Source organism: Apus apus, chromosome 18 (assembly GCF_020740795.1).
Source record: "Apus apus isolate bApuApu2 chromosome 18, bApuApu2.pri.cur, whole genome shotgun sequence".
NCBI classification, from domain to species: Eukaryota; Metazoa; Chordata; class Aves; order Apodiformes; family Apodidae; genus Apus; species Apus apus.
This window is the reverse complement of record NC_067299.1, coordinates 1,776,906-1,793,940: the sequence shown is the minus strand read 5'-3', so window position 1 is coordinate 1,793,940 and position 17,035 is coordinate 1,776,906. Positions and strand designations below refer to the sequence as shown.

Below are 17,035 nucleotides of genomic sequence, written 5' to 3'. Positions count from 1 at the left end.
GGCGGGGCCGGGCGGAGCGTGAGCGGGGTGGGAATGGCGGAGCCGCTGTTGCGGGGCGCGGAGCCGCTCTGGCGGACCCCCCCGGGCCGCCTCGGCCCCCCGCACGTTTACCGCATGGCCGGGGTGCTGGGGGCCGAGCTGCGCCGGCTCTCCGCTCGCTTCGGGCCCGAGGCCGTGGCCGGGCTGGTGCCGCCCGTCGTGCGGCTGCTGGAGCTGCTGGAGGCGCTGGTGGCTCCGGCGGGAGCCGCGGAGGAGGCGGCGGCAGCGCCGGGCGGGCAGGACGCGGAGGTGAGCGGGGCGGGGGGCTCGGCCGAGCCGGCTTCCTTGGGGGGTCCCCTTGGGGGTGTCGGTGTCCCGTCCTTGTCCTCGCAGGAGTCCCCGAGGGGACGGCACTGACCCGGCTGTCCCCCTCCCCTAGGACAGCTCCGACTCGGCTGTCCCCACCGCTTTGGGTGACTTTGACCCGTCTGTCCCCTTCCCCGCGGGTGCCTGTAGCCCGGCTGCCCCCATCCCCCGGGCTGGCTCTGACCCGCCTGTCCCCGCACCCCAGGACCCGGAGCAGAGGCTGTGGGAGGCCGAGCGCCGGGAGCGAGCCCTGCGCGCCTGCCTGGCCCACCTGGAGGAGCAGAACCGGCAGCTCCTGGGGCAGCTCGCCGAGAGCCAGTCCCAGGAAGGTGGGTTCAGGGTCCCCTGCCACCGTGGGGCGTTCCTGGGGGGGAGTGGCAGGTCTGGACCTGCTCTCCATGCTGCCCAGCCCTGGACACCTGTCTTACGGGGGAGCAAGAGCTTGTTCTGCAAGCCATAGGGACCCCAAACCCCCAGCGCACCCCCCAAGCCCCCAGGGAGGGTGGTGGGGGCAGGCACAGGGTGCGAGCTGCCATTTCCAGCACAAGGGTGTGTCAGGCACAGCCTAAAGCTTTCAGTTTCCATCTATCCCACTCTCCCGGCTCTGCTGGCTACCAGGATCGATGGTAGAACGATGCTTTGCGAAAGCATCAAGGAACTCTGTGGTGTTGAAGGGTTGGGGGAGTCCTTGGGTCCCGGGGACCCCTCCACTCCAGCCCCCCATGCCTGGGCTCAGACAGCACGGTGCGGAAGGAGCGGGAGGTGATGCTGCGGCTGAAGGAGGTGGTGGACAAGCAGAGGGATGAGCTTCGTGCCCAAGCCCACGAGATCGTCTGCAAGAGCCGAGACACGGAGGCGGTGAGTGCAGGAGCTCAGGGTGTGGTGTGTGAAGGGCCTGGGGACCTGCTTTCATGTCCCGTCTCCCTGGGGCTGTCACGGCAGCTGGCGAGCCTGCTGGGGCAGATGCCTTTCCCATGGCTCGGGTGTCCCTGGGTGGAGGGGGCTGGAGCTGATGCCATGGCTCACCCTGCTGCCCTGGGCCCTTCAGCTGCAGGAGCAGCTGCACCGCTTCATGGCCATGAACGAGGAGCTGCGGCATAAGGTGGCCGTGGTGCAGGCGCAGCTCAAGAGCGCGCTGGAGAGGAAGCAGGACCTGGAGGCTACAATGCTGCAAACCCAGAAGGAAATGAGCAGGAGGAGCAGGACCACCTCGGAGGTCCAGGAGCCAAAGGCCGGCCCGGTGAGTCTGAGCCCATGGCCCTGCTGCCTCGGGGCATCACTAATGCTGGTCTGACCTTCCCGTCTCTGCACGGGGCTCCTGGCACACCCAGACCTGCTGGTTGCCAGCTGGATACGGCCACTCAGGTGAGCCTCACTGCCAAAACCTGAACAGGACAGTGTGTGTGATCCTGGTAACATCTGGGCCATAAAAATTGGTAGGGATGGAGGCAGGAGTGAGGGAGGTGATGCAAGGAAGAGCTGGGTGGGACTCAAGAGGACCAGGAGGGTTTGTCACATGTGATGGGTGGGTGCTGGCTGAGCTGGGCAGCCACCATAGTCCTTGGAGACCTGCAGCAGCCCAGACCTCTGGACCAGCAAACTCCTTCCTGGAACTTTTCCATCTCTGCCTGCACGTGGTACCCAGCCTTCAGATGGGGTTTTTGGGATTGTTGCTTGTCTGCTGACATTCCATCCTCCAGGAAGGAGCACCAGCACCTAATGAGGAGCAGCAGCAGGACACAGATGCAGGCAGGAGCCCTGCTCACTGCTGCTTCTCCAAGGAGGAGCTGCAGCAGATCCTGCAAGAACGGAACGAGCTCAAGACCAACCTGTTCTTGGTGCAGGAGGAGCTGGCCTATTACCAGAGGTGAGACCTGCTGTGGCAGCGTGGGGCAGAGAACTGGGTCCCTCCTATCCCTGCAGCCACCCCTGGCCCATCCTGCTGTGGTAGGGGTGTATTTCTTTGCTAGGCTCTGGGTTAACCAGCTGGGTGTCCTGTTTTTTTTTGCCAGGGAGCTGCTGAACGAAGAGAGAGTTCCTGGCTTCTTCCTGGATGCAATGAAGTCGACTATCAAAAGACAGAGAAAAAAAATCAGAGCCAAAATGCTGGGAACGGCAGAGGAGTCAGCGAGCAGGTGAGTCCTGCTCACTGGGAGGGTTGATGGAGCTTCCTATGTAGGGCTCTGGTGTTTCCATGTGATGTAATACCCTGGAAGGGAACTCCCCCTGGCCAAGAGCTGCCTCCTCCCTGCCTCAGTCCAAAGATCCAAGGTTTATTGTTTGCTCTGGCTTAACCCTCAGAGCACCCCAGGGGCTGGGCTGTTCTCTGCCACTCGTGTCCCTGTCACCAGTCACAGACACAGCCTGGCCAAATGCCACTTGTCCCTGCATGGATGTGGCAAAGGGGAGGTGAGGTGGTGGCACTGGGACCACTGGACAGGGCAGGCTGGCCCCTGTGCTCTATGGTTGGAGTCTGTCCAGTGGAGAGCCTTTGAAGATGATAGTAGAGATGCTCCCTGGAGGCTCTGCAAGATGTTCTGCTTCTCATGATGGGGAGTGGGCACACCATCTGCTGGCCAAGTACTGGGGGTTTGAAAGGCATCTGAGAAGACCTTGTGGCTTAAACTCATGCAGCGAGGGCTGGGCTTGCTGTGAAACTGTGTCTGGGACACCAGTGTCACTTCATCTGCCTGTGGCTTTGTGACAGGTCACAGCCCATGGCAGTTTGTGGGGACACCAGCTCTGGTCCGTGTGCCCCTGGCTCCGTGGGGGGCACTGCTCGGTTCAGGAGGGAGCCCCAGGGTGGCTCTGGCACTTGCTCGTGTCTCAGCACAGGTTTATCCCTTGTTCCTTTCTGCTGCAGCGAAGAAGAGGAGGATTCCTGGCTCCCAGCTCATGGCACAGATGACGTGGATGCTCAGCCTCCCGAATCCAAAATTAGGAGCTTGTGAGTTCACTCCCGTGCTCTGGAGCTGCTGGGGATGGGGCGGCTGCTCTGGAGCTTGGCTGAGCTCCGTGCCGTCCCTGCCGGGGTGACAGGGACAGAGCCGCGCTGCCGCTGTGGGGCTGGCAGGGTTCCTGCCGCTGGGGGGGTTGATCTGCCTTGCCCAGGGAGGGGCGGGACGAGCCTTGTGGCTGCCCCTGGGCTGCAGGTCTGGGCTGGTCCCAGGGGTCACAGCTGGGCTGCATCCCGCCTCCTCCGCCGAACGCCGCGGGAGGCTGGGATCCGGCTGCTTGCCAGGAAGGCTTTTCTCCCCCTCAGCCGTTATCTCCTCTCTCTGCAGTTTTGGGCAGTGGTATCAGAGCAACAGCAAAGACCCCCCCACATCCAGCTGCTCTGGAGCCTGGGAAATCATCGACTCACTGGACACGCAGCTGGAGCCCGAAGGAGAGAGTGAGCGGGCAGGCGGCTCCCCGGACAGAGCCTCGCCCCCCCTCTGACCCCACCTGAACGGGAGACAGATCCAGCAGCACTTCCCAGCTCTCCCATCGGCCTTGGCAGCAGCACAGCAGCCCTGGCCACTTCCCTGTGCCGTGGTGACCCTGAAGCTGCAGCCTGGGCAGCCTTCCTGCAGGCCACTGGGACACTTGGCCATGGAATGCCAGCCTGGCATGGGACAACTCAGCTCCTTGGGCATCTGTGCCCCTTCATTGTGCCCGTGGCTTAACTATGGGGGTCTTGCACAGCTGTACCCCCACTCTTCACCTCCAGTCTGCACCCACTTCCCACTGCTGTACCCCAAAAGGGCTCTTCTCATCCGCTGGTGACTCTTTCCACTACCCACTTCTGCTCACAGCCAGGGATCCCATCACCAGATCCTCCCCCATTAGGGGTATTTTGCTTCACCCCTTCCCACTCATATTTCATCCTCCCCATCCCTGCAATGTGAAGGCCAGGTTGGGGTGCCCAGGCTGGCCAGGCACTGTCGTAGGGCTCCCGCGTGGCCAGGAGGGGCTGAGCACACTGCACTGGGTGTCCGGGTGCTCCCATGTCTGGGAGCAGTTGGGATGGCACCACTGGTGCCACTCCTGCACTCTTCAGGCATGGGGTGAATTGGTTTTGTACTGGGACCTCTTCCTGCTACTACTGGGAACTCTTAAGACTGGAAGTCCTTGTGTTCACGGGGGCAAGTCTGTCCTCTCGGGTCAGGGACCTCCTGGCTCTAGAATTGGAGCTGAAAATAAATCAGTCTGGTTTCTCCTCTGAGGCTCCAGCTGCAGCCTCCCTGGGGAAGGGCCAGGGGCTGCTGCAGCTGCAGTTCCCCAGCAGAACCAGTGCTGGCTGTGCAGTGCCAGAGCCCGGCCCCCTTTCTGGGGTGGGCTATGGTGGGGAGCGGGGCTGCAGGGTGGGTGTGATGGAGCTAAATCCTGCACGCAGAGGGGAGCAGCACAATTCCAGCCCCAGTTCCCGGCAGCCCAGCGGCCTTGAGTAGGAAAAAGGTGTTTCCTGTGCATCTGCTGACACAAAGCTCCTGGGGAGGTGGTGAGATGGGACGGCAGCCAGCAGTGGTTCGAAGGTCAGCCTGGGGCATGCTGTGTCCCCGTGGGGGACGTGGGGACCCCACCTCTCGGCCCCTGCCAGGGGTTGGCAGCACCATGGGGTGGCTCACGGGGATCAGGGCTGGGGGGGAAGCAGCAGATGCCTGATGTGGGCTGGGGAGACATTGTCTAAACCAGCTTTGGGGACGATGGAGGATGTCAGAGGGGGAGCAGGATGACCATGGATGGGACGATCCTGTGGGTGCCAACCCCTGCGTCACTGTGCCAAGTCCCCGGGTGCCCCTTTCTGCTTCCAGGGTGGCAGCCAGGGCCAAAAATAGCCCGTGGGGTGGCATTCCCTGCCTCCCCTTCCCCGCCGCACCCCTGGTGTCTGGATCGGGGCACCTCCTCCCGCGTTTCCTCAGGAAGAGACCCAAGGCTGGCCGGAGGAAGAGGCCGCGCTGTGGGAGGGACGGGGCGGCAGGGACGGGACAGACGGATGTCGGCGCGGGGCTGAGGAGCTGCCGGGACTCGTCCTGGTGTCCCGCCGGGATGGGGAGCACCCGGCCCATCCTCTGCCTCCAGCTGTGGCTGTGGGTGCAGAGCTCTGCCCAGGAACTTGACCCCGGTGGCAGGAATGTCTGCAGGTAAGTGCCATAGGGGTCCCTACTTGTGTCCCTCCATCTCCTGGGGACTCTCAGCGGCCCCGGGGTATCATCATCCATCCATCCTTTCATGGACAGAGATCTGCAGCCTGGAGTTGTGTGGGTGCAGAGACTGGGGTGACGCTGGGGAGCGTGGTTGGGGCACACACGGTCATTTGGGGCACCCAAAGTCCTTTTCTGGAGGTTATTTCTCATGGGCTCCCAGCAAGCAGGGCAACAGGAGGGAGGTGGGAGCACTGGCAAACCTTTCATGGCGCAGCAGGTGGGAAATGTGGGCACAGCAAAACCCAAAGGGTTTTTGGAGCTGGTGTCCCCTCTGCTTTGCTGCTGTGTGTCCTCTCCGCCACCAGCAGCAGCAGCACCTTCCAGTGCCTTCGCTCTGGGCTGACAAAGCTTTGAGCTGTTCCCAGAGGTTTGGGGAACCACCATGGGCTCCACAGCAGCAGAGCTGAGCAGTCCTGCCCTCTCACCAAGCCCCACCACCCCCCCTGGGCTGCAACCTCTTAAATTTCCTTCTATTTTGCTGGTTTCCTTCCGGAGCACTGTCCCCAGGGCCATGCTGCTTCCCCACCCACAGGGCCCAGCCCGGGCAAGTGCCCACCGGTCGCTTTGCCTCAGCTGAAGCTGTGAAGCTGCATGTGAGCCCCCCGCCAGCCCCAGTACCCCCACCCCAGCTCACAGCCCCGGGGTCTCTCCCACAGGTTCCCCACTGGCTCAGCGTGCTGCCCGGGCTGGAAGCAGGAAGGGAGGGAGTGCACGGCTGGTGAGTGATGGAGGGTGATGGAGCCCAAAGTTTGGCTGGGTGGCTCCTCCACAGTGCTGGGGGAAGCTCCTGCAGCTCTCCTCAAAGTGGGATACTGCACTGTGGGGATCCCCATGTGCCCACTGATCAAGCTGCTGTGATTCAGCTGGAGAGATGGAGTGGGAAGAGGGGTGTTTTTTTCTGAGAAGGCTGCCTTCGTGGGAGCTGGCTGGGTGTCTGGTGCTCCAGCAGTTGGGTGCAAGCCGGGGGGGGGGGGGGCATCATGTGCTGACACGCCCACCCTGCTGCCGGCAGCGCTGTGCGAGGGGGAGGAGGCCTGCCAAGCAGACGAGGTGTGTGTGAGACCTGGGGTTTGTCTCTGCAAACCTGGCTTCTTCGGAGCAGACTGCAGCTCCCGTGAGTATTTCTTCAGGGCTCAGCCCTTGCCATCCCCTTTGCCAGCCTGGATGCTTGGGGGGCTGCTGGACTTCCCCCTCACTCCCTCCCCATCCTGGCTGTCTCCCTGCAGGCTGCCCGGAGCAGTACTGGGGTCCCGACTGCAAGCAGAGCTGCCCCTGCCACCCCAACGGGCGCTGTGACCCAGCGAGTGGGCGCTGCACCTGCAACCCTGACCACTGGGGAGATCTCTGCCAGTTCCCCTGCCACTGTGCCCCCCACGGCCGCTGCGACCCCCTCACCGGCACCTGCCACTGCGAGCCGGGCTGGTGGGCACCCAGCTGCAAGAAGCAATGTCAGTGCAACCTCGCCAGCTCCCACTGCGACCCCCTGACCGGCCACTGCCGCTGCCTGCCGGGCTGGTGGGGCAGGAGGTGCAGCTTCAAATGCTCCTGCAACTTCTCGCCCTGCTCCCAGGAGACGGGCAAGTGCGAATGCAGAGCCGGGTTTTGGGGGCCGGCCTGTCAGCGGCGCTGCGACTGCGGGCACGGCTCCTGCAGCCCCCTGAGCGGCCACTGCAGCTGCAGCCCCGGCTACCAGGGCAGGAGCTGCCGGGAGCCCTGCCCGGCCGGGAAATACGGGTCTCAGTGTGTGCACAGGTGAGTCGGGGGGTCCTGAGGGCACCCAGGGGCTGCAGCCGGACCTTGGAGGGGGGGAAGTCATCACAGGTGTCTGTCTTGGATGTTTAGAAGAGACATCTTCACCGAAAGGGTGTCAAACACGGGGACAGGCTGTCCAGGGAGGTGGGTGAATCACCATCCCTGGAGGTGTTTAAAAGATGTATAGAGATGGTGCTGAGGGATAAGGTTTAGCATTGGACTCAGCAGAGTTACGTTAATGGTTGGACTCAGTGATCTTAAAGGTCTTTCCCAACCAAAATGATTCTGGGATTCTATGTCCCTTTGACTGGGCAGGGAAACCTGTCGGGGTGGGGGGGTGTTGAGCAACCCTGGCTGGATGCAGAATCAGAAGAAACATCCTCCTAATACCAGCAGAAAGCCCTGGTGTCATCCCAAACGTGATTGTCCTCAGTCCCACTCCCTGGGGTGGCAAAGCAGCAGCTCTCCCTGCCCTGTCCCTACTTCACTGCATTAAAATGCTATAAAGTATTTCCCCATGATCCGACCCGAACATGTGGGGTGAAACCTGCATTTTGAGGGGACTTGGCGGGGAGGGGGGGGGGGGGTGGACGTCAGGACCTCACCATCCCTCTGCCCCTGCAGCTGTGGGAGCTGCGGGAACAGCCAACCCTGCTCACCCACGGACGGTTCCTGCCTGTCCTGCCAGCCGGGCTGGAACGGGACGCTCTGCACGGAGCCCTGCGAGCCCGGTTTCCACGGCGAGCGCTGCCTCCAGCCCTGTCCCCGCTGCCGGCGGGGGGACGTCTGCGACCCACAGACCGGGTCCTGCCCGCGCTGCGAGCCCGGCTGGACCGGACCAAGGTACGCCCGGGATCAGGGCACAGCTCCTGGGGGATGTTCCGGTCCCGGAGCGCAGCGGGTGATGCTTTGGCTCTTTTGTCTTGGCAGCTGCAACAGCTCCTGCCCCGCGGGTACCTTCGGGGACGGATGCCAGCTCCTCTGCCCCGAGTGCGTGTCGGGGACCTGTGACCCGGTGTCGGGAGAGTGTGTCTGCCAGGAGGGGTACTGGGGAGCCAGGTAACGCCGGGAGCGGGGGGCCGGGGTCCTGCTCTCCCCAGGGACCACGTTTCTCCTCCTTTCCTCTCTCTTCCAGCTGCAACGACACCTGCCCCGAGGGGTATTTTGGAGTGAACTGTTCTTCACCCTGCCGGTGCTCCCGGGGGACCTGCCACCCTGCTCGAGGGGACTGCGTGTTGAGTAAGACACATGTTGAGTAAGGGGGGGTTGGTCTCTTCTCAGTAGTAACTAGAGGTAAGACAAGAGAGAGGCTTCAAGTTATGCCAGGAGAGGTTTAGGTTGGATGTTAGGAAAAACTTATTTACAGAGAGGGTTTCTAAGCACTGCCCACCCCTGAATGTGTTTAAAAATCCTATAGATCCAGTGCTTAGGGACATGTTTTATCAGGGGGCTGGTAGAGCTGGGTTAGTAGTGTTAGGTTAAAGGTTGGACTGGATGATCTTACAGGTCTTTTACAACCCTAATGATTCTATGATTCCATGAGGAGCAACCATAAATCTACTCCTCAGGGCTGGGCAAGGGACTATAATGTGCTTGCTGGGGATGAGGGTGCTGGGAGACTGTGATACAGCCCGAGGTCCTACCTGGTGCCTCCTGGCCCCACTGCAGGTCACCAGCTCCCGTGCTCTCCACGTGGGGTGGCTCTATGGACTCAGCAGCTGCAGGACACACTGGACTCAACCCACCTTCTTGCACAGGTTTTAAGGACCATGGGACCCTTGCAGCTGCCATCCTTGTCCCTCTCCTGCTGCTGCTGCTCTGCATCGCCTGCTGTTGCTGTGGAGCTGGCCCAGCAGATGCTAGAGACAGGTGTTTTTTTTATATATATTGCAACCTTAGATGCAAAACCCCATCTCCCATGTCCCTTCATGCCCATGTCCCCTCTGCAGGGCGGCCATGCCTGACGATGGTGTCCTGGCCAGGATGAAGCACCATGTGCAGGGGGTGCTGGCAAACCTCAGTGCCATGATGCCTTGCTTTTCCCTGGGTGGCTACAAACTTCCCAAAGTCACAGGTAAAACAAAGCAGCACTGGTGAAAGCCCTTCCAGGCTATCACCTCCACCCTGTGCTCTGCACTGTCACCATTATCTCGAGGGGGGGAGCCTGTGCCCATCCTCACCCTGTTGCATGTCTCAGGGCAGGGGGTCCTGAGCCCTGAGCACCCTGGGGTGCCTGAGACCAGCTGAGTGTCTTTTCCTCCCCAGTTTCCCACCATGACACAGAACTCCCCTTCAACCCCAGCTTCATCGAGCCACCGTCGGCCGCCTGGGTCTCAGACAGCTCCTTCTCCTCCTTCGACACTGACAACGAGGGACCCGAGTACTCTGTCCCTCCCAGAGAAGGTGACATCCATGTCTGCACTCCCCAGTCACCCACAGCCCTTCTGGGCTGCCCAGCGTCCATCCTGTCCTGTTACCAACCTTGGGTGTCCCAGGGCTGGGTGCTGGGCACAGGCAGCAATTATTTTCCTACCCTTGTTTTCCTGCCTGCAAGGACACACCAGGGCCCTGATGTGATGGGATGTGCCCAGTGTGGGCAGCCCCATTTCACAACCTCCTCCCAGGAAAACACTCCCAGGGACAGTCCTGTTGCGTCACCGCCTGTCCCGAGGTTCCCAAGTCTGTCCCTGAAGCAGGGGGGGCAGTTCTGCCAGCCCTAACCTTGTCCCCTTCTCCTGCAGGCGTCCCTCTGCTGGGGGGTGCTGAGCTGCACGATGGGGTGTCCCCCCCTGGAGAGGCACTCCCAGACCCATCTGCCTTCAACTCCGAGGACGTCTCGCTGCCCTTCGACATCCCCCGCACCTCCAGCATCGCCAAGGCCAAGCGTCCCTCCGTGTCCTTCGCTGAGGGGACCAAATTCGGGGCAGTGGAGACCCCCAGCCCCAGTCGGAAGCCCAAGACCCCGTGGGGCCCATCCAAGCTGTCCCAGCCACCGGGGGACGCAGCAGCCGAGCCCCCCCCTGAACGGCCAGCCAGTGATTGCTATGAGAACCTCGAGCCCCTCAGCAAGGGGGAGGAAAGCCACAGGCCATCCCCCCGGGCCACCCCGGGGGGACACCGGCGGGTGGTCTCTGGCACCAGGAATGTGGCCCAGAGAGTGGAGGCTCTTGAAGCAGCTGCAAAATCCGGCAGTTGGGAGGCAAAGAGGAAGGAGCCCAACGTCACCACCATCTACATGATGGTGGGAACAGCTGGGCAGGACCCCAAGGTGGAGGGGGGTGGTGAGGGACCGGTCCAGGCAGTGCTTAAGCGTCTGGGCAGCTTGCAGAAGGGCAGGTGGGCTGCAAAGGAGGAGCCTAAGGTGAGGAGGAGCATGGAGGGCATCCAGAAGCCACCCCGCCGGGCCCTGGCGCAGCGCAGAGACTCGGCAAACAGCTGCAAGCAGAGGGAGAGCATCCCAGGGGCTCCCACTGAGCCTTCCCCTGGCAAGCACCAGCGTCTCTCTGGGAAGAGACTGTCCTCCCTTCTTGCATCTCTCTCTTCGAAAAGCATTGGGGCTGAGGAAGGGGCCGGTGATGTTGTAGATGCCACAGAGAGGGGCAAAAGCCCTGAGCTGGTCCTCAGCCTGGAGGCAAAGGGACAGGATGCCTCAGAGGAGGAGCCAAAATACGAGAACGTGACCAGTGGCAGTGCTGATTCACTCCCCAGCCCTGCCAAGGAGCCACCGGCCCCCCCTGCAGCCACCTGAGCCACCACTGCCAGGACTGGGCCACTGGGAGACCAGGAGGCTCCTCTGACCCCAGCATGGGGGGAGCTGAGGTCCTCCTTGGAGCTGTGAACTGGAGATACATCAAGCTTTCCCGTGGTACCCCTTTCCTCCATACAATTACGGACTGGTTTGGGTTGGAAGGGGCCTTAAAGATCACCTAGATCCAACCCCTCTGCATGGGCAGGGACACCTCCCACCAGCCCAGGTTGCTCCAAGCCCCATCAACCTGCCCTTGAACACTTCCAGGGAGAGGGCAGTGTTGCCATGTTGCTGGTGTGAGCCCTCACTGGCTGCTGCAGCTGGAGGGATGGGTGATGCCCAGAGCCACCCGCGGTGGCAGCCCCAAGGGGTTGTGGTGCTTCAGTGCTGTTTTCTGCTCCCTCCTACCCTGTTTTGCGTCTGCTGCAGCCAGCAGGGGCAGCGGTGCTCTGGACATAGTGGTGGCACCTTCTAGTCCCTGTCAGCATTGGGTCTGGGGACACACATCCTCCTCCAAAGGGAGCAGGGCTTCTGGGGGCTCTGCTGGGAACAAATGAATTTCATCCCGTTGGCTTTCACCTTCCCTGTCCCAGCTCTGGTTGTACTGCTTGGAGCCTCTTGCTATAAAGGTGCTTCTTGCTGGAGGGGATTACTTTGTGGAGCTGGTCTGGGGAGAGGTGACAGGCTGTCACAAGCAGCTTCAGTGAAAATTAATTTTAGCTGCTTATCTGGAAGGGTATCTGGTTCTGCAGGGGTTTATCTGTGTGGCTATGGCTCTCGGGGCAGGCTCTGGCTGCCTTTGTTTCTGTGTATCCTGTTGGCACATGAGAGGGCTGGTGGCACAGCCCGGGGTTTATCGGGGGCTTTTAAACTCCTCGTGCTCCAAGGGCAATTGTGCAAGAGCAAACGTGGCAGCTGGGCCGTGACCGTCAGCCTGTGCACCCAGCCCTGATAAGGATGAAAGCTGCATGGAAAATGGCATTTCCACAGGTGCCCAAAGCTCCTGCCACCTCCGCAGCTCGTCCCTGCTGCAGCAACACCTCACCACGGGGGGCTGAGATGTGGTGAAGCTGCTGCAGCATCTCCAGCACAGCTGGAGGACCTTGGGTGGCACGAGGGCTCTGCCACCTCTGCAAGGCAGTTGAGATGCCCAAGAGGATTTGCAGCATGAACTGGTTGTTTTTTTACTTAGATGTATCTAAGTGGTAGAAGTTTCTTGTACATTTTTCTGCTCTTTTCACATGGTGTGAAAGCCTCTGCATGAAAACGAAAATTAAAATGTTAGCAAAGCCCTTCAGGAGTTGGAATTAAAGATAAGACCAGAAATATTCTCCGAAGTGTGGACACTATTGGCAGCTTCAGACTTTCAGGTTCAGAGCTTTTTTAAATTTAATTTTCTGCTTCTCTTGAACTAGTTTTGACCTCTCGCTGCTAGAGCTGAGCCCAGAGCAGGGCTGGAGAGCAGAGGGCAGAGGGAGTGTGAGTGGGCTGTGAGCAGCCAGAGCATGGATTTTGCAGCCTGCATCTCACTTGTCATGTGTGGAGCTGCATGGGAATCCTTCTGGTCTGGCACTGCTGAGGTGGGGTTCAGGGTTCAGGTGTTCCAGCAAACAGAGTGAATTTTGCTTTTCCCTTTTTGCTTTTCACGGATGCTCCTTCACAGCTCAAGGCACCAAATCCCCATGGGACCCACATGGCTGAGGCTCCCAGTTTTGCAGAGAGCCTGCAACACTCTTTCCTGCAGTGCTATCACCCACCACCACGATTATAACATCAAATATTCTGCTCTACAAATAAAAATACTCCAGACTTGAGCAGCAGCCTGGCCGGATTCTTTTGTGCAGGCTCATTTTGGTTTCAACACTATTTTATCACACCAGCAGGAACAGCCTCACATCTTATTTATAAGCAGTCATATATATATATATATAATCCTAATCAGTTGGATATTTTCAGCCTGGGAGCTGAGCAGCCTTGTGCCAGAAGTGAACACCACGTGAGTGGATATGGCATGTAAAGAACTGACAACAACCTGACAGCAGAGGCTGCAACCAGCACTAGAGGCAGCAGCAGCATTTTTCTCCAAGCTGGGTAGTGGTTGCAGCCTCTTCTGTCTTCCCGGGCTGAGCTGCCAGGTGGGATATTTCCCCTGGCTGAAGACAAAGCGTTTCCACCCCACCACGCTGGTGGCCACCCTGTTGTCTTCTTGCTGGGGGCATTTTGGTCAGTCTTGGCCACAGTTGTTGGGTCAGGATGCAGGAGGGCTGCGAGCAGGAGGGTGAGGGAAGGGTTAATGTGTGTCTTCCCGTGCTGGATCCCTGACTTCCCAAACCCTGCTGCAGCGGTCGGTGGGAAGCAGGTCAGTGTACAGGTCCTGGCTGTAAGCAAAGAGGCAGCTTTTGGCCTTCCCAAGGCAGGAACAGATGCTCAAGCTGTCCCCCCGTGGCAGAGGGGGAAGTCTGTCCCCTGCCACCATTGCCTTGTCATCTCCTTTCTCAAACTCCCTCTGAAGAGGACCATGTCATGGCTTCAAGGACCTCCCTGTGTGGCCGGCAGGAGCTGTCACCTCCTTTCCAGCCTAAACTCATTCCTGGCCAGTTTTTACAACTGTGTCTTTGTGCCAGTGCTGTTCTGCAGCTCCACTTTATTTTTTTTCTCTCCGGGATGTTTACTCAGTCCCCGGGTGTATTTATAGCTGGCAGCGGATCACCTGATGGCTGCTTCGCTCCTTCTAGGATAGGAAAACCGAGCTCCCTCCTGCTGTAGCCAAGGGCTCCCGTGTCCCCAGGCAGCCTCCGAGCCCTGCTCGTGCTCCCTCCCCTGGCAGTCGGTGCTCCTCGGGCACACTCTGGGTGTTCCTCGGGCACACTCTGGGTGTTCCTCGGGCACAGTCTGGGTGCTGAGGTCTCCCGTGCTGTCCCAGCCTTCCTCCACCTCTGCGGGAACACAGCACTGACACCGCCTGCCTTGTTGTCTTTGGGTTTGTTGGGTTTTTTTTTGTTGTTTGCTTTGGCTTAAATCCACTTTCCAGCTGTTGCAACGTTTGACCCTTATCCCCACAGCCCAGGCCGAGGAGTTTCCTCATCCCACCCTCCCTTCCTCAGGGATGCAGCACTGGGTGCACGTCCCTCTGTCCGGGCTCCCAGCTTCCCTGGATTATTTCTTTTTTTTACCTGCCCTAAGTTTTCACCTCATTCGGCCAACAAAACTCATCCCCTCGTGATTTCCAGGGCTTCGTGGCCCAGGACCCCCCTGGCGGGAGGACGGGTTTAGGGCAGGGCTGGAAATCCCGCGGAGGGGCGTTTGAGAAGGAATTGGCTGCAAAAAGAGGGTTCGCGGAGCCGGGCCGGGCGCGCCCCGCGGTGCCGCAGCGATGTGACTCCTCTTGCAGAGGCGGGTGGCGGTGCCGGTGGGCTGGGGCGTGGGGGGATGCTCCCCCGGGGGTGGGTCGGTACCTGCCCCCCAAATGGCCTTTAACGGGGGGAACAGCTTTTCCGCTCCCCCCGGGATGGGGCTGGGGGGAGATCCCAGTGCCCGTAACCGGAGCTGAAGAGAAATAACACGGGTCCCGTTACCGAAACGGCTCCGCGTGCCGGGCTGGGGCGGTACGAGCCGGGGCCGGTGCGCGGTGCTGCTCTCCCGCTGCCGCCCGGGGCCGGGAGGTGGAGCGGGAGGGCTTGGCGGGGCTGCATCCCGCCCGCATCACCTCCCGCCGCCGCCCTCCCGCTTTCCTCCCTTTTCCTTCATTTCTCCCCCCTGGCAGGCGGGGGGTCCCAGCACCGCTGGGGTGCCGGGGCTGTGTGCTCCACGGTGCCCACGGGGGGTCCCCACCCGCTCCCGTTCTGCCCCGTGCCCGGTCCCGGAGCCCCCCCGCGGAACGACGGTTGTTGCGTCCGGGGAAGCTCAGGTGTGCCCGGTGCGGCGGGAACCGGGGGGACAGTCCCAGGGGTGAGTCCCGGGGGCGGAACGGCGGGGCGTACCGAGCGGGGGTGGTACCGGGGGTGGTACCGGGGGTGTGTCGCGAGGGGGAGGGTACGAGGGATGTACCGGGGGAGGGGGGGATCACGGAGGGGATCGGGGCGGGGCGGTACCGGGAGGGAAGCGCCGGGGGTGGGTCCTGGGGGGGTCCCGGGAGGAGGGAACCGGGGTGTGGGGAAATTACCAGGGGGGGATGTCCTGGGGCGGGCACGACCAGGGGGGAATAATAGGAAGGGGTTCCGGGGGGGGGGGGGGGCGCACCGGGAGCGAATACCGGGAATACCGGGGGGGGGGGGGGGGTGTGCTCGGGCCGGCACGTGCCGCGGCGGCAGCGGCGGGCGCGGTGATTGGCCGAGGCGACGACCAATCAGCCTGTTTGCTCCGGCGGACGGATAAAAACCCCGGGTGGGAGCGCGGCGGCGCGGAGCGGGGGCGGCGGCGGGTGAGCGGCGGCACCGGGCGGGGGGCGCCGGCACCGGGCGGGGGGCGCCGGCACCGGGCGGGGGGCGCCGGCACCGGGCGGGGGGCGCCGGCACCGGGGGGAGCGGGGTTGGTGTGGGGGGAAATGGGTTGTGGGGAGAAAATGAAAAATGGGGGGGGTGGGGGGGAGCGGTGTGCGTGTGGGGTGGGGGTTGCGTGGTGGGGGGGGGAGACGGGGGCCTGAGGAGGAGTGTGGAGGGGGAGGGGGTGGGTTGGGGGAGCAGGGCGTGTTGGGGGTGGGTTGGGGGAAAGGGGTGCGTGGGGGGGGGGGGTTGTGGGTGGGAGCGGTGGGTATAGGGGGGAGGGGGGGCCGCGGGGGTTGGTGTGTGGGGAGGGGGCGCGGCGAGCTGGGGGTGGGCTGAGGAAGAGGAGAGCGGGATGCAGCAGAGCTGGGGGGGGGGGTCTGGGAGGGGGGGGTGTTGATGAGGAGCGTGAACCTCCCGGGGGTGTGTGGGGAGGGAACGGGGCGTGTTGGGGAAAATGGGGTGCGCGGGGGGGTGAGTGGTAGAGGAGGGAGCAGAGCAGGCTGCCCCTCGGGGAGGGGCTGTGCTGAGCAGGGCGGTGTGGGGGTGAGGAGGAGGTGGGGGAGGAAACGCGTCTTTGGCCTGGGGGGGTGGGCACGGCTGCAGGCTGCCTTCCTGAGGCGGGGGGGGGGGGTCTCTACACCACCTTCTGTGGCTGCAGAGTGGCCCTGTCTCCTTGCAAGGAGCTGCACCAGGTCCTCACCCCCACAGAGCAGCCCGGGGCTGGGCCCTCTGGCCTGCGGAAGGAAGGCCCAGAGAGGCTGCTGTGGTGCGTGGCCTGATGTCCCCGCAGGGCCTGATGGAGCCCTGGTCTGGCCCTGGAGCAGGCTCGGCTTGTCTAAAATGGCCACCTGCCTCATTCCCTGGGCTTGGCCCTGGTGCTCTTCCCATCTGGGCTCCCCGGAGCAGCCCCTTGGTCAACCAGGTCTGCACCCAAACCTCTGGTGGGCCTCAGGGACTGGGGCAGGTGGAGCTGGAGACAGTTAATCTGGCTGCAGCATCCGTGGGGCAGCCCAGGGATGGCAGGGTGCTGGCTGGGCTGGCAGCTAGCAAAAAGTGTTCCTTGCTGTGGTATAAGCAGATCTGTGCTCCTGTGTGGGGCAGAGCAGGCCTGGTGGGTCACTAAAGCCCCTCTTAAGGCTATGGGGCTGTGTCCCCAGCTCTGGACTCTGCCTGCAGACAGCTGGGAAGTGGGGGTGCTGGTTGAAGCCCCCCACTCTGGCACATATTTCCTTGCTGCCTGATAAATGGGCTGCCCTCCCCATAGGGGTGCTGGAGCAGTGGGCTCCAGGCAGCTGTTGTTTGCTGCGTTTTCATACCTGTTGCTTGGGAAGTGGAACGGAGTCCTTGAACACTCCTCTGTTGCCTGGTGTGTGTACTGGAGGGGCTGCTCCAAGGACACCTGTGCTCCCCCATCCCTCCAGGTAACCTGGCAAGCTGGTACTGGTAATAACAGGTTTTACACTTGAGTGCCTTTCGTTCAGCAGGCAGGTTTGCTTGCGTTCCAGTGGAGAGGTCTC

At 61.9% G+C, this 17,035-nt stretch overlaps 3 protein-coding genes across 4 annotated transcripts in view; all 3 read left to right on the top strand.

Moving 5' to 3' along the window:
• The first annotated feature begins 3 nt into the window (after positions 1-3).
• Positions 4-4,552, top strand: RILP (Rab interacting lysosomal protein). The gene is made up of 8 exons (XM_051635440.1): positions 4-288; positions 551-674; positions 1,082-1,203; positions 1,394-1,585; positions 2,046-2,212; positions 2,358-2,480; positions 3,209-3,292; positions 3,630-4,552. The coding sequence occupies exons 1-8, from the start codon at positions 34-36 to the stop codon at positions 3,784-3,786; spliced, it is 1,224 nt and encodes a 407-aa protein (XP_051491400.1). The 5' UTR covers positions 4-33; the 3' UTR covers positions 3,787-4,552.
• A 78-nt stretch (positions 4,553-4,630) lies between these two features.
• On the top strand, positions 4,631-12,365 carry SCARF1 (scavenger receptor class F member 1). Its single transcript, XM_051635439.1, has 11 exons — positions 4,631-5,471; positions 6,191-6,252; positions 6,547-6,648; positions 6,761-7,286; positions 7,911-8,129; positions 8,217-8,345; positions 8,422-8,525; positions 9,044-9,155; positions 9,236-9,360; positions 9,552-9,689; positions 10,028-12,365. The coding sequence occupies exons 1-11, from the start codon at positions 5,041-5,043 to the stop codon at positions 11,032-11,034; spliced, it is 2,955 nt and encodes a 984-aa protein (XP_051491399.1). The 5' UTR covers positions 4,631-5,040; the 3' UTR covers positions 11,035-12,365.
• Positions 12,366-15,395: 3,030 nt separating this feature from the next.
• Positions 15,396-17,035, top strand: part of SLC43A2 (solute carrier family 43 member 2) — a 32,132-nt gene continuing 30,492 nt past the window's right edge. Inside the window, exon 1 of one of the 2 annotated variants that reach the window (XM_051635565.1) lies at positions 15,396-15,454. Coding sequence is in view for 1 of the 2 variants with exons in the window: in XM_051635564.1 (XP_051491524.1) it covers positions 16,763-16,939 (177 nt within the window). In the remaining variant the exon portion in view is untranslated. Of the gene's footprint in view, positions 15,455-16,299; positions 16,940-17,035 lie in introns of those variants that run through there. The other variant, XM_051635564.1, reaches the window with a different exon arrangement.

Bases quoted from the DNA above. Each gene is read 5' to 3' on its own strand.
- SCARF1 (XM_051635439.1), top strand. From the start codon at position 5,041: ATGTCAGAGGGGGAGCAGGATGACCATGGATGGGACGATCCTGTGGGT. The intron at 7,287-7,910 runs GTGAGTCGGGGG...CTGCCCCTGCAG, and splicing joins GGGTCTCAGTGTGTGCACAG to CTGTGGGAGCTGCGGGAACA. The intron at 8,526-9,043 runs GTAAGACACATG...CTTCTTGCACAG, and splicing joins TCGAGGGGACTGCGTGTTGA to GTTTTAAGGACCATGGGACC.
- RILP (XM_051635440.1), top strand. From the start codon at position 34: ATGGCGGAGCCGCTGTTGCGGGGCGCGGAGCCGCTCTGGCGGACCCCC. The intron at 289-550 runs GTGAGCGGGGCG...CCCGCACCCCAG, and splicing joins CGGGCGGGCAGGACGCGGAG to GACCCGGAGCAGAGGCTGTG. The intron at 2,481-3,208 runs GTGAGTCCTGCT...TTTCTGCTGCAG, and splicing joins GCAGAGGAGTCAGCGAGCAG to CGAAGAAGAGGAGGATTCCT.